Consider the following 12,461-nt stretch of genomic DNA (forward strand, 5'->3'; position numbering starts at 1 on the left):
TTGCATCCTCTAAACTCAACCTGTCAATACAAGTTCAGTTTCTCTATTGTGACCGTTGTGTATCCATAAAAACATTTAATAATTATGATCATTACTTTTGTTAAATAACTATTTCACGTACAATTGAATGGCTACGTAAATGCACAAATTAACGAAATATTTTACTTAGATTACAGCGTGGTTAGAATTATTTTTGTATAAACCATATAATTAAGAAATTCAGGATACTTACTTTCTGCGATTGATGTAAAAAAATAAAAAGTCCACAAGGAATTCAATATGCCGCCAAAAAGTAAAAAGGTCAGTTCATTTACCTGCTAAGCAGAACCATGTTTATTTATTAAACAATACTATACCCCATGGTGTACGTATTACATTTCTTTACTGTTTTGACAATATAAAATTCTTGTTTTATAGAATACTTTGATTATGGTTACCAATGTTGGATCCACTAGTTTACAACTGAATTCGGTTGAAGATGAACCATTCATAGACAAAGCAAAGTTTGCCATGAAAATGTTGGTTGAGAAAAAGGTAAGCTATTTAACTCATTTTTTGTCATTGTTATATGTATACTATTCTTAAGAAAGTTTCAACTCATCGCTTATTATCTCCCATTTCATTATAGATCTTTCTGCAACCAAAAGATGAAATTGGGATCATAACAATGGGTGATGAAACTGATAATTCACAAGATATGGATTATGTGAAAGAGTACAATGAACACTTATTAATACCTAATTGGGAAATGGTCAAATATATCGATGGTTTGGCATCTACAAAGCATCCTTGTAATTGGATCGAGGCTCTTCATGTTGCTCTGTGTTTCATTAAAAGAGAAGTCGTGTAATTAAAATAAAATTGGTATCAATTTCTATCATATAGATTATATGGTTACTACTATTGAAAGTTTATTTAATATTTCAGAAATCCAGACAGCACAGTTTTCCTAGTTATCTTTAATAACTTTAAGGAAGATGCTGATAGTATTGAGAATTATGATGCTGATAATATTATTGATGACTTAAATAACTATGACAATTTACATCTATTATTTGTGTATGTTTTGGTGATAATTTTTAATAATATATATTTTAAGAGAAATACTGATAATCAATTTATTTTTACCAGAGGGGAAAATCCACTCGATGAGGAATCTCAGATAGAAAATGTCACACCAAGTGAGGAATTTGCACTTTCTGTGATCAAACAGGTAATTTGAGAAATATATTTTGATAATTTGTCACAGAAATTCTTAAAATAATAAAATATATTTATTTAGACTCAAGCTCAGTATGAACAGATAAATAATTTCATAGAATCCAGAAGATTTTTCATGCCTCCACCTACAAATTCAATGGCTTGGAAATTCAACTTACAATGGGCTGGACTGAACATTGCATGTTCCAACTATGTCAAAGTTGAGTCTGAAAATATTGTTTTGATTTTATAACTCAAAGATAATCATCAAATAAATAATGATTTTATGAATTTTCAGGTAACTGATAGTACTAAGCTGAGTCCATGGAAAATGGCAGCAGTTAAGGAATCTCTTGATCTACTAATCGATAAACCCAAGGATGGAAGCAATGTAAACGAAATAAAAGAAGAGGACAAGCAAGAAGTTTTTAGGGCAAATATTCAAATGGATGTACATCGAAACGAAATCAAACAAGAAAATATCATTAATGGTTACAAATATGGTGGAAAATATATACCATTCTCAGGTAATAATATCTGAAATTAGAATAATTTCGTGTTTGGAGTGGCTGTAATCTAATTAATTTTTTTCGTAGACGATGACGAGGTAGCTATGAAATACAGTGGGAGTATAAAGGGCATGATGGTGTATGGATTTGTTCCACAAGACGAAGTACAGCTTGAATGTTGGACAGGATCTGGATCTCGATTAATTGTTCCAGAAACAGACGTGAGTAAAATATTTAGTACCACTTCGTTCATAGAACCATTTTTTACTCAATCATGTTTTGATTTACCTTACAGAACGACGCAGTTGCCTTTTACAGCTTGGTACAAGCTATGGTTGAAAAAAGATATGCAGCTATAGTAAGGAAAGTTTATGCCAATAATAATTTGCCAAGAATGGGTGTTCTTTTCCCAAAAGTTGTATACGATGACGTGTGGGTAAGACGCAAATGATAACCGTATCTTTTAAAATTAAGAAAAATGTCATCAATGTCTTCATAAATGAATTCATATTTAGGGTTTTGTACACATCGAATTGCCGTTTGTTACCGATCTACGTATCATTCAGAAGAGGCCGATTCAATCTTTGGATGGCACTGTGAACAAAGAAAAATTGGACGCTTTAGATGATTTCATTGATGCTATGACTATAGTTGATAAGTAAGTAATAACAACGATACGTTACAATGCATTTATCAATTTTTACAACTCTTTTTTCTTATAGTGATCCAGAGTATTTGAATCCAGGAATGTTTCCAAATGTAATTAATCAGTACCACTGGAATGCAATAGCCGATCGCGTCTTGAACCCTAAAGGGGCCTTATTACCCTTGAACGGTTATTTGAAAAAATTTTTGGAGCCACCAGAATACTTAAATGATAAAGTCAAAACACATTATGAGAAGTTACGTAAACTTTTTGGAAACATTAACATGCATAAGGAAACTACGAAAGATAAAAAATCAGCTCGCGTTGCACCCAAAATTGCTAATGAACCAGAAAAAACAGGTGCAACCAAGGATATCCTTACAATTGGAAAAGATAATGATGAAGCAGCTTCTGATTCAGAAGAATTAGACATGTCAATGGGAGAGGTAGATATAAAAATCTTGTATTTTTTCAAAATCCATGAACATTTTAATTGAAATATATTGAAAATTTTCAGCTTGATGACCTGTGAATTGCCTGGACAAAATAGTAAGAGATAATTTTACTACATCAGGTTTGCAGTTTTCCTAAAGTCTATATTATTAAGTTACTCTTAAGAAATAACAATTTAAACTCGAGATCTTATAAATATTCTTTGTTGATCAAAGATACTGATAGTTCTAACAGATACATGGTTTTGACTTGTAATAAGTAGTGAAAAAAAGCAACACATGTTCTTATGCCTTAGCTGTACATAAAAAGTGTTTTGTATTTTAATAAATTTAATATTTTTGTACACGACCTTACGTATCTGATTTCAAATAGTAACTTTATCACAAATTTTATAAATATATATTTAATTTAATTTACAAATCAATTGAATACAAGTAAAGTGTATATAATACAGGTTCAAATTATACATATATTTATACATGGAAAATAATCTACAGAGAAAAAATGAATAATACGAAAATAGTCGTATGCATTATATAATATTATAATTTGAACGTTTAAAAAAATACAGATAGATGTCTCGAACTATTATGATATTTGAACTATCTTCTCATCACTAGATCGCATACGATCTAACTATCACAAGGTCTCAATCGTCTTTTCTCGTGCTATCTACCTTCCAATGCACTCGATCGCAGGGAAGTCATGCAACACGAGAACCTCGTACTCGGCGTAAGCGACCTCTTGTCCGTGTAGCGCAACGTAGCAGACTTGATGGTTTGGCTGAATCTTTCCTATGTGCGCCACACCGTTGTGCATGATTCGACCGATGAAGAGTGCATTACCGTCCTCGGTCTCGCCGGCGGGTAGAGCGAGTAGCGGCACGGCGCCGCGGCTGCATTTGAGCCAGCCCACGTCCTTCCCGCAGAGCAGTTGAAACTCGTGCTTCTCGTGACCCAAGCCGCCCCAGCTGATGCTGCAACTCGAGCCGCGAACACCACCGGGTGTAACCGAGTGCCGGTGACGACTGCGTCCGATGTAGAGACCGTCTTCGTGTCCCGTCACCGCACCTCTGGGTAAGCCTAGCTCGGGATCGTAGTCTACCCAGTGACTGCTCGTTTCGAGGAGCTGCGACCTTACTGCTGGAGCTGTTACGTAGCTGCCTGAAATAGATGTACGAATGGAGGATTCATAAGTTTTGCTCTGCAATAAATTAATGTATAAATACCGTCTAGTATCCACTCGCCCGTCGCACCCCAGGCCGTACTGACACCGATGTAGTTGATTGAAAATGGCTCTTTATCACAGTAACTCAAAAAGGGCGATTCGTCGTCCTCGTGTCCGATGGCAATGAGACCGTCGCACGACCATCTATACATAAAATAAATCTGTATAAATTTATCAATAAGCGAAGGCGATTAATTAAAAAAAATATATATATCACTCACTGCATCCAAAAGAAGCAAATTTCGTCGTCGCTCATGATGTTGGGTGTTTCCGCTTCTGCCACATCGGGCTCGATTCTGTTTCTTTTGATTGCCGACATGGTATTTCCCCAGCCACCTATGATAATCTATTGGAGACGAACATAGATGTTTATTCATTCAGTGGTTAAATCAAAAAAACGTAAAGCTTACCTCGTAAACATCCGAGTCTTCGTTCAAACTGGTGCTCAAGCATATTCTCGCGTCGTGACTGGCCTTTACATTGAAGTTTATATACGTCTTTGTGATTGGAAAATAGCAATAGTCGATACTGTCAGGAGTATCGATTTTTACTGAAATAAATTATTCGCTTCATTAATTTTTTGTGAATTGAACATTCGCAGAAACGGTAGAGATAATCGATAAGTAGATAAAATCGGGCCTTGGTTAGACGCGCATTATTAACTCAACGCTGAAAAACCGATCACTCAATAAGTTGACGTTAAAACCAACAGTGTAACAAAGAAGCGGTTATTATAAAAGCTCGGCAAAAGTCCGTGCATTATAAATAGAATATCGGCTTCTCGTAATAAGTAGTCAATTCGAAGACGGCGAAGCAACCGCGACTCGCGATTCGTCGGCGCAACAGTATACGCAAGCGCACATTGGCCGGCGGCGATGCCTATCAGAATCCGTGAGGGAAAATCATTAACAGAGAACAAAATCTCAGCTTACACGTTGGTTCGATCATCTTCGCTCCCCGGCGCAGTAGTCGTCCCCGAGAAAAGTTTGTGTCTCTTCTAAGTAGCCACGAGTGCTGTATTCAGCGCAGGCATAGAAAAGCAGCTGACAGGCACACCGCACAGGGTTACCTGCCGCATTCGTCGAGGGTCTGCACCGGTTGTTGCCGTTCCTCGCTGTAACCCGTCGTCTCTCTGGTGATAGCCTCTGTTCGGAGTCTCGTCCGCATTATCGTCGTCGGCGAACTGACGAGGACGATGACACTGTTATCCCGGTGAGACACTGGTAAGTGGGCTTCGTTGCACGCTTGCGAGTCGAGTCTTTTCTTGAGTGTCGATCGACTTGTTACTCACGGTGGCGGCGACATGACGAACGACTGCGAGCTGATGTTTCTCGGGGGTGAGGATAGACTACCTATTGTCTCGGCGGGTACAAGTGCACTGCTGCGAATGCCGCGATTCTCGCGTGCGCGGAGTGTTACCATCAACGTTTATTGTTACGTCAAGGTCTCGGGCACAGCTGATCGACAGAGACTCGAGGCGACATCTCGCGGCAAAGCTCGTCGGGATGCACGCGCAGGTGATTCGATCGAAGTTCGCTTGGAACGCGCTTTTGTCAATTGTTTAGGTAGTTCACCGACTGCAGTGGCTCAGCTATTATACAGTGTTATCTAATGTCAAAACCTTACAATTTATAGTATCAAACATTAGAATAGTGATATAAATTGTTTAGAGTATAAAATACTATCAAAACTTGAAAGAGGAAGAAACACTGCGCACCTATATAGATATACTGATAGGCGATAGCATGGGATGGAAACTTTACTACTAATTTTAACTGATACATAAGCGAGTTTTTAAAAAATATTCTAAGAAAACTCGCTTCGCGATTCAACTAAACGTCCTCAAAATTCGGACTCGGTATAGGTTTCCCATGTTAAAATACAAAATTTCAAGGTTCAATATCTGTAAAAATAATGTCGCTTGGAGAATAAAAAAATTGAACATGTAAGCAAAGTTTGAGCGATATCCTAAGAAAATAAATATTCCGGTGAAACTACCTTAACATTGTGATCGAACGCGGCAAGGGACTTGTAGGCGTCGGTATTTCAAATATGGAAGCAACAATGTCAATACGTGTATGGCTGTAAAAAGGAGCTGATAAGAGGCCTTTATGACGAGCAATACGATATAGTAGTTGACTGATAAAAACTTGGAAAATTTTTTTTATTTGTTAAAGTGCTATTTATAGGTTTAATCGGAAAACGAGAATAGATGATAAAATTCAAACTATGGAAGGCGCAGGTACACCTGAAGTGGTGGATCAAAATCCCCTTGAAACCGGTTTCGGTCTTTAAATACAGGTATAAACTGCCCACGAACCAGCCCGATTATAATCATTTCAAATTTCTCATACCCGCTATCATCGATATAGAATAAAAAAGTTTGCACAGCGAATTAAGTAAACGATCAGATTATCGCAAAAAAGAAATATCAAGCCCGATAAACACTGCAATATTTATATCTCCCGTAGCGCATGATAACGGTATAATGTATGAATACAGCACATACACACGCGAATCAACCAATCGCGCAGTTGCTGGTAAAAGCCAGCAGCCGCCGCACATGATCGTTCACGCGCTCGTCTCCAGCGGCAATCGTCATCCCGAATAATCATTTCGTTGTTGTCGCTCGTAATCTCGCGTCTGTCGACTCTCACTCTTTCTTCTTCTCCCCCCTCCCTTTTCTGCGCGCTCCGCGTTCGTTTGAAGTCGAAATCGCTCCATCCGCTTCAGTAGATCGAGCGCCGCTATTGTGATCATACTAACGTCGTACGATAGCTCCAATATACAAGTCAATTACAGCTTCTGCGCGCAAAATGCAGATCTGAGCGAACGTCGCGGAGAACGTGTGGTATAGAATTTTTAAAAATAGCGAATCGATTATTAATTGCGTATAAAGGATGTGCGCGGACGCGAATATTTTAACGCCGGGACAGCAGATCAAGGCGGTGCTGAGCGAGGACGAGGCGAGCCGTCTGGTGGAGTTGCGCTACGGCTTGCAAGTGAAGAGAATAGTCGAGCTGGTCGCCTACGACGATCGCAATTATCGAGTTATCTGCGAGGACCGAATACGCGACAATACCCACGTCTCGGAGGTCTCCAAGGACGGTTATGTGCTGAAGATAGTGAATTCGCTGGACTCGCAGAAGACCGGTTTCTTCGAGGCGCAGAACGAGCTGCTGATCTTTCTGAGCAAGAAGGGCTTCACCTGCCCGGTACCGGTCAAGCAGACGGATGGCTCCTATTACTCCTGTGAGACCATCGGAGAGGATGGTGAGAACGAGTTTCATTCCTTTTAATCTAATCTAATGTAAAAATTAATTTAATGCAAAATTCAGGCTCACGACACATACTGCGACTCTTGGTCTACCGGCCGGGAGAAGTACTGTGCAAAGTACCCGCGACACCAGAGCTGCTGAAGAAGGTAGGCTTGTTCACCGCGCAGCTGAACAAGAGCTTGGAAGAGTTTTCGCACTCGGGCTACGACAACCACACGTCTCTCTGGGTCCTGGCGGCGGTTCCCAGGCTTCGCGAGTTCACGTTCGCTCTGGAGGACAAGAGCCAGGTCGAGCTCGTCGAGCAGGTCATCAGCAGCTTCGAACAACGAGTCCTGAGCATCCTGGCTAGCCTCGACAAGGGCATCATCCACGGCGACCTCAACGAGGACAACCTCATCGTCACCGCTGATGGACGAGATGTCCAGGCTGTCATCGACTTCGGCGACTCTCACCGTAGCTGCTTCGTCTTCGAGTTGGCCATCTGTCTCTGCTACATGATAACTCAGAGCAAGAGCCTCGAGATGGCCAAACACGTGATCGAAGGTTACTTGATGGCCAGACAGCTGAGCCAACAGGAGAGACAGATACTGAAGGTATGCGTGTGCGCGAGGTTCTGTCAGAGTCTTGTTATGGGCAGCTACTCGTATCAGAGGGAGCCGAACAATTATTATCTGATCAAGACCCACGAGATCAAGTGGAAGTTGCTGAGACAGCTCTGGTCCATGAGCGACCAGGAGGTCATGGCTCTTTGGGGTATTCAGGATTGATGGGTTTACATTTTTTTTTTTTTTTTTTGAAGATTACGACAAGCAATAAAATAAATTAGAGTCAATACTAGCATATCATAGCGTTTTAATAAAATCTTATTCAAAGCATGTTAACTCAATTATACAACGACAATGAAAAAGGAATTGTGAAGGTGTAGAAAATAATCCAAAGTTAGACATAGTTCTTGGTTTATATTTTTAAATATACATATACATATATACACATCGGATCTGTATGTATATGCATATAAGGATCAGGCAGTTACATATGTACATACATGTGATGAACAGTAATAAGTACTATTTCGCCGTTTTCATAATTATTCGCATAGTTGTGTAGGGCATAGTGGGCGAACACGCGAGTGTGTATAGACTTATGCATTAATTATATCACTAAAACTTAACTAATTTGCAATATGTACAAAAAAATTAATGGCATCATTGAAGATTGAGACGATAACAATTATAAAAATGGAACAGAAAATTCATACGCATGTTTTCAAGTTTATATATCATTTGCATTATAAGTGTATTTTTTTGTTTCACATCTTAAAGGAATTTGATTTTATCGCGTAAGACAGGACCGTTGTATAGTACACTATTACAAACTATACTTTTTTTTTTAAATACGACTTGTCTATTAATTGAAACATAATTTTTTGATAACTGTATTATCATTAGTTTATAGAGTCAATATTATACTGTATTCATTATTTTCTGTCAATAATTTTATCTCATGTTTTCAAATCAACTATAGTAGTGTATAATATTCAAATTTCATGATGTTATAATAAATTTCGTCATATTTTCATTAATGGTAAAATATTAGAAATTCTATTTACAATGTATACTTTCTGCATTTCATTCTTTCAATCCTTATAAATATTAATATAAATATGATGTTAATTTAATAATTTTTGCTTTCTTCAAGAAAGATTTTCGTAGGTTTAATTATTAACTAATGCGATCCTTGAATGTCATATTTTTTATAAACAAAAGGATCAATTATAATACTAACAATATATAAAAGTTGTAACGCATATTTTTTTGTTCTAAATTTAGCATTAATAATATAGATTGGAGAAAAATTGATATAATCTAGAAAATAGTGTCGAGTGAAGGATTTAATTGTACAGTTTTTGAATATAACGAAAATCTCTGAAATACGTATATTTCATTATACTATACGCCTGTTGTATCGGGGAAAACATCTCTAGGAAATTGAATATAAATATACGGAATTTTAACACAACGCCGTACGCTACCATTCCTGTTTCACGCACTTATGTGCTCAGAACGATCTGCATGCACACATTCCCACGTATATATATTAGTAATATGATAACCATTTTTTGTTCGACGGCGATCTCCGCGAACGAAAGGGAGGAAAGGCAGGGTAAAATGAGCTTGGACGATTTAAAGCAAACTACCGAAAATAGAATCTAGATTACGCGTGCGATTACAAATATCTGCATTCTGCACACTGCATACAGATATCTCGATTAGAAGAATCATGATATTTTACGCTGCATTTAAGAAGCTCGTATGTCGCAAAGCCCTCCCTTTCTTCGCCGCGTGATTATTAATTTCTTTTGTTTTTTTATCGTTTTCCATTTTACATCATCATACATATTTGCATAGCTCTTTTTGGCAAACCTGTCGCGCAGCCATCTTTTCGAGGCAAATTCGTTGATGGCGAAAGTATGTTAACATTATAAAATTATCACCATAAAACACTAAATTGGTCGATCGATCAATTGTTTTTGTGTCCGAACGACAGAGTCATGTGTCAACGAACTTTCGTCAAACATGACACCTTTTAACAAAATATTATCTTACAATTGCCTATATATATATTTATTTATTGCTTAAACTCTATTGGCTTACGTTTGACCCGCGAAAGTATACTATAGTAGGCATATTTTTTAATATATTTATATATTTATATTTATTTATATATTTATATTTTGCGTAATCCACGAATGTGTCACTTCAACGATACTATACTTTGTATTCTGAGTTATACGTCTTTTTTTCTTCCAGTTGAAAAAAATGTAATAAGATTAGAGGGAAGTATAGTAAATACTTGATATACATAACATAGAAAAAGATGTTGATAGGTTGTGCGAATTTGAATATTCTTTGGATAACGTCTAAAACAATTTGCAATCTAAACTGACGACGCTTTATTTTAAGAAATATCAAGTTGGATTGGCTTTTATTCTGTTCAGTGTGGATATACTTTTTAAACAGTATTATAGTACTTTTCAGTCTTGAAAAATGAGTTTTCCCTTTAACTAGCCTCCACGTTTAACAAAAAATATCAGAAAAGTTTCTTTGCTTTGTAATTCATCATCATATTTTTCAAACTATCCGAACCTAACAATTCATTCTATTATAGGATTCGCGTAAAACTGTAAGCTATAAAACTTACGCTGCTAACTAAAAATTTAATTCAAATGTAAAATGAAATGTTCATTAAAACATTTATACGATATAGAATATGATATTAAAGTACAAAAACTATGAAATATTTTCTAAGGTTTTCTGTTAGGTATTTTAAATAAATAAATACACGTAACTCTGCAGCACCAGTGATAATTTGCTGCATTTACGTTCAGATTCCTTCGCTTCGGTATTAACAACGTTTTTGTATATTAATTTTCGAGATTTTCTCTATATGATTTGAAGCACCAATGCTGAAAAGGTTTAGCAGTCTCAAATCAAATTATCGTGAGAGTTCTAGTATATCCAAAAGTCCGAAGGGTAAAGGAGCACACAAACAAATAATTAAACTGCTCCTAAATTAAATAGTTTAAGCAAGAGCTCACACGTAATTCTCACAAACTACTTGTTTGATGAAATTCGCAATTTCTTATATAGGAATCGAGTTAATGTCGCAACACTCGGATGCCTAACGGCCAAGTATTTCAAGTTTACGAAGGTAAGAAAATTTCGTTTTGGTCGACTCTTACTTTGCACGTATTTTTCCGTTTTAGAAAGAGCTTCACGATTCAATTTATGAGTTCCGCTCTTGATGACAGGATTTGCAGCACTGCTTTCCGTAGAGAGGCACACGACACATACCCAGTAATTTCACTCGTCCGCATAGCTGTGAATAATCCTTGCACTCATCTGAAATATTTAACAATAATATTTAGGATAATATCACTTCAGAAAAATTAAGTTTTTCAATGAATTATAAATTTATAATTTTGAAATGCGTATCGACTCTGATAAACACGGTGGTAGTCATTTATTGATTCGTTGATAAAAAAATATATTATTTTTGAATTTTCCAATCAAGCAAGCAATAAAGATAATTGCGCTGATAAAAATTTTAAACAAATTAATCTCTAATGTGGATTGAAATTACTACATTTTTACAGTATTAAAAATACATAAATCAATATTGAATCTACTTTACCCGAAGCTTTGATACACGGTGGTCCGCGACAGGGCTTCATGACTGGCGGTCGAGGTATATCCCTGCAAGCGTTACCAGCTGGTTTCTTCGTTCCAAACCAAACACATTGCAAAATTCGATATTTGATTCCGTCTTCTTCGCATGAAGCTGTGCACTGTTGACGAATTTTAAAAAGAGATTGATTAAGCGAATTTTATAGGACTAATAGATATATCAAATATTTGAGCTGATTCCACACAGTTTGATAAGGTAGGTTTCCTCCTTTTTTTAAAAAAGAACAACTTGAATCTTTACCTCTGACCAGTCACCAACTCTCCAAACGCCTTTGCAAGCGTCATTATAACATTCTTGTCTTTGTGGAGGCCTCATAGCTTCGTCACATTTGCCTGGGTCTGTAGTGGTTACGTTTTCCGTTTTATTTTCAGATTCTTCAATTAAGCGACAACTAATTTCTCTCCTTTGCATAGCTGCATTAAATATTATAACATTAATAAAAGGTTAAATTAACTGCTTGAGGCGAGTAAACTTCTTTACGACAATCTCACCGGTTTTCCAATTGAAACAACGAGAAGTTTCGCAAGGCGACCATTCGCCGCTGTACCACTGTGGACATTTTCCAGCACCGCAAGCTCGTACTTTTTCGGGTACAGGGTAACCCGCATCCTCGCACAGCGATGCACCAATGACGGTTCGAGATGTGACTTTGTTCGCGTTCGAATCGTTCTTTGCCGAACGGACTGTGCACTGGGCACCGCGCATCTGTAACAAAAATTTGTGAAGTTTGTAATTTTTCACTCGTGAAAACTGATGAATTCCAGAATCATCATCTTACCTGAAATCCTCCGCCACCGCATGTTTGTGAGCATCGAGACCAATCGGTTGTGACCCATTCGAATATCAAATCGTCCATAGCTATTGGAATATTTTTCCGTTTATAAAGGAATATTTTAATTT

General features: G+C 37.2%; 4 protein-coding genes across 4 annotated transcripts in view; 2 read left to right on the forward strand and 2 right to left on the reverse strand.

Annotated features, from left to right (window-relative positions):
* The first annotated feature begins 2 nt into the window (after positions 1-2).
* Positions 3-3,399, forward strand: Ku80 (ATP-dependent DNA helicase II). The gene is made up of 12 exons (NM_001141962.1): positions 3-300; positions 418-534; positions 629-846; positions 928-1,059; positions 1,132-1,213; positions 1,283-1,420; positions 1,499-1,727; positions 1,797-1,930; positions 2,005-2,145; positions 2,225-2,367; positions 2,432-2,801; positions 2,873-3,399. The coding sequence occupies exons 1-12, from the start codon at positions 280-282 to the stop codon at positions 2,885-2,887; spliced, it is 1,740 nt and encodes a 579-aa protein (NP_001135434.1). The 5' UTR covers positions 3-279; the 3' UTR covers positions 2,888-3,399.
* Positions 2,839-5,656, reverse strand: LOC100122915 (C3 and PZP-like alpha-2-macroglobulin domain-containing protein 8). Its single transcript, XM_001606474.6, has 5 exons — positions 4,968-5,656; positions 4,446-4,585; positions 4,257-4,381; positions 4,037-4,179; positions 2,839-3,971 (listed from the first exon to the last, which is right to left on the reverse strand). The coding sequence occupies exons 1-5, from the start codon at positions 4,981-4,983 to the stop codon at positions 3,481-3,483; spliced, it is 915 nt and encodes a 304-aa protein (XP_001606524.1). The 5' UTR covers positions 4,984-5,656; the 3' UTR covers positions 2,839-3,480.
* Positions 5,657-6,612: 956 nt separating this feature from the next.
* On the forward strand, positions 6,613-9,332 carry LOC100122924 (hydroxylysine kinase). The gene is made up of 2 exons (XM_016986964.3): positions 6,613-7,308; positions 7,374-9,332. The coding sequence occupies exons 1-2, from the start codon at positions 6,936-6,938 to the stop codon at positions 8,078-8,080; spliced, it is 1,080 nt and encodes a 359-aa protein (XP_016842453.1). The 5' UTR covers positions 6,613-6,935; the 3' UTR covers positions 8,081-9,332.
* LOC100122933 (protein madd-4) overlaps positions 8,110-12,461 on the reverse strand; it is a 113,781-nt gene continuing 109,429 nt past the window's right edge. The window contains exons 23-27 of the mRNA XM_016986963.3: positions 12,340-12,419; positions 12,053-12,266; positions 11,802-11,974; positions 11,508-11,661; positions 8,110-11,215 (exon numbers count right to left, since the gene is read on the reverse strand). Coding sequence (XP_016842452.1) covers positions 11,100-11,215; positions 11,508-11,661; positions 11,802-11,974; positions 12,053-12,266; positions 12,340-12,419 — 737 coding nt within the window. The 3' untranslated portion in view covers positions 8,110-11,099. The remainder of the gene's footprint in view (positions 11,216-11,507; positions 11,662-11,801; positions 11,975-12,052; positions 12,267-12,339; positions 12,420-12,461) is intronic.

Source organism: Nasonia vitripennis, chromosome 5 (assembly GCF_009193385.2).
Source record: "Nasonia vitripennis strain AsymCx chromosome 5, Nvit_psr_1.1, whole genome shotgun sequence".
Lineage (NCBI taxonomy): Eukaryota > Metazoa > Arthropoda > Insecta > Hymenoptera > Pteromalidae > Nasonia > Nasonia vitripennis.

What these genes read in the sequence shown, in the direction of transcription:
- Ku80 (NM_001141962.1), top strand. Translation starts at nt 280, where the DNA reads ATGCCGCCAAAAAGTAAAAAG. An exon ending in CACTTTCTGTGATCAAACAG is followed by an intron (nt 1,214 to 1,282) that starts GTAATTTGAGAA and finishes ATATTTATTTAG; the next exon opens with ACTCAAGCTCAGTATGAACA. An exon ending in TTGTATACGATGACGTGTGG is followed by an intron (nt 2,146 to 2,224) that starts GTAAGACGCAAA and finishes ATTCATATTTAG; the next exon opens with GGTTTTGTACACATCGAATT.
- LOC100122924 (XM_016986964.3), top strand. Translation starts at nt 6,936, where the DNA reads ATGTGCGCGGACGCGAATATTTTAACGCCGGGACAGCAGATCAAGGCG. An exon ending in TGAGACCATCGGAGAGGATG is followed by an intron (nt 7,309 to 7,373) that starts GTGAGAACGAGT and finishes TGCAAAATTCAG; the next exon opens with GCTCACGACACATACTGCGA.
- LOC100122915 (XM_001606474.6), bottom strand. An exon ending in ATTTGCTTCTTTTGGATGCA is followed by an intron (nt 4,180 to 4,256) that starts GTGAGTGATATA and finishes TTTTATGTATAG; the next exon opens with ATGGTCGTGCGACGGTCTCA. An exon ending in GGGCGAGTGGATACTAGACG is followed by an intron (nt 3,972 to 4,036) that starts GTATTTATACAT and finishes CATCTATTTCAG; the next exon opens with GCAGCTACGTAACAGCTCCA.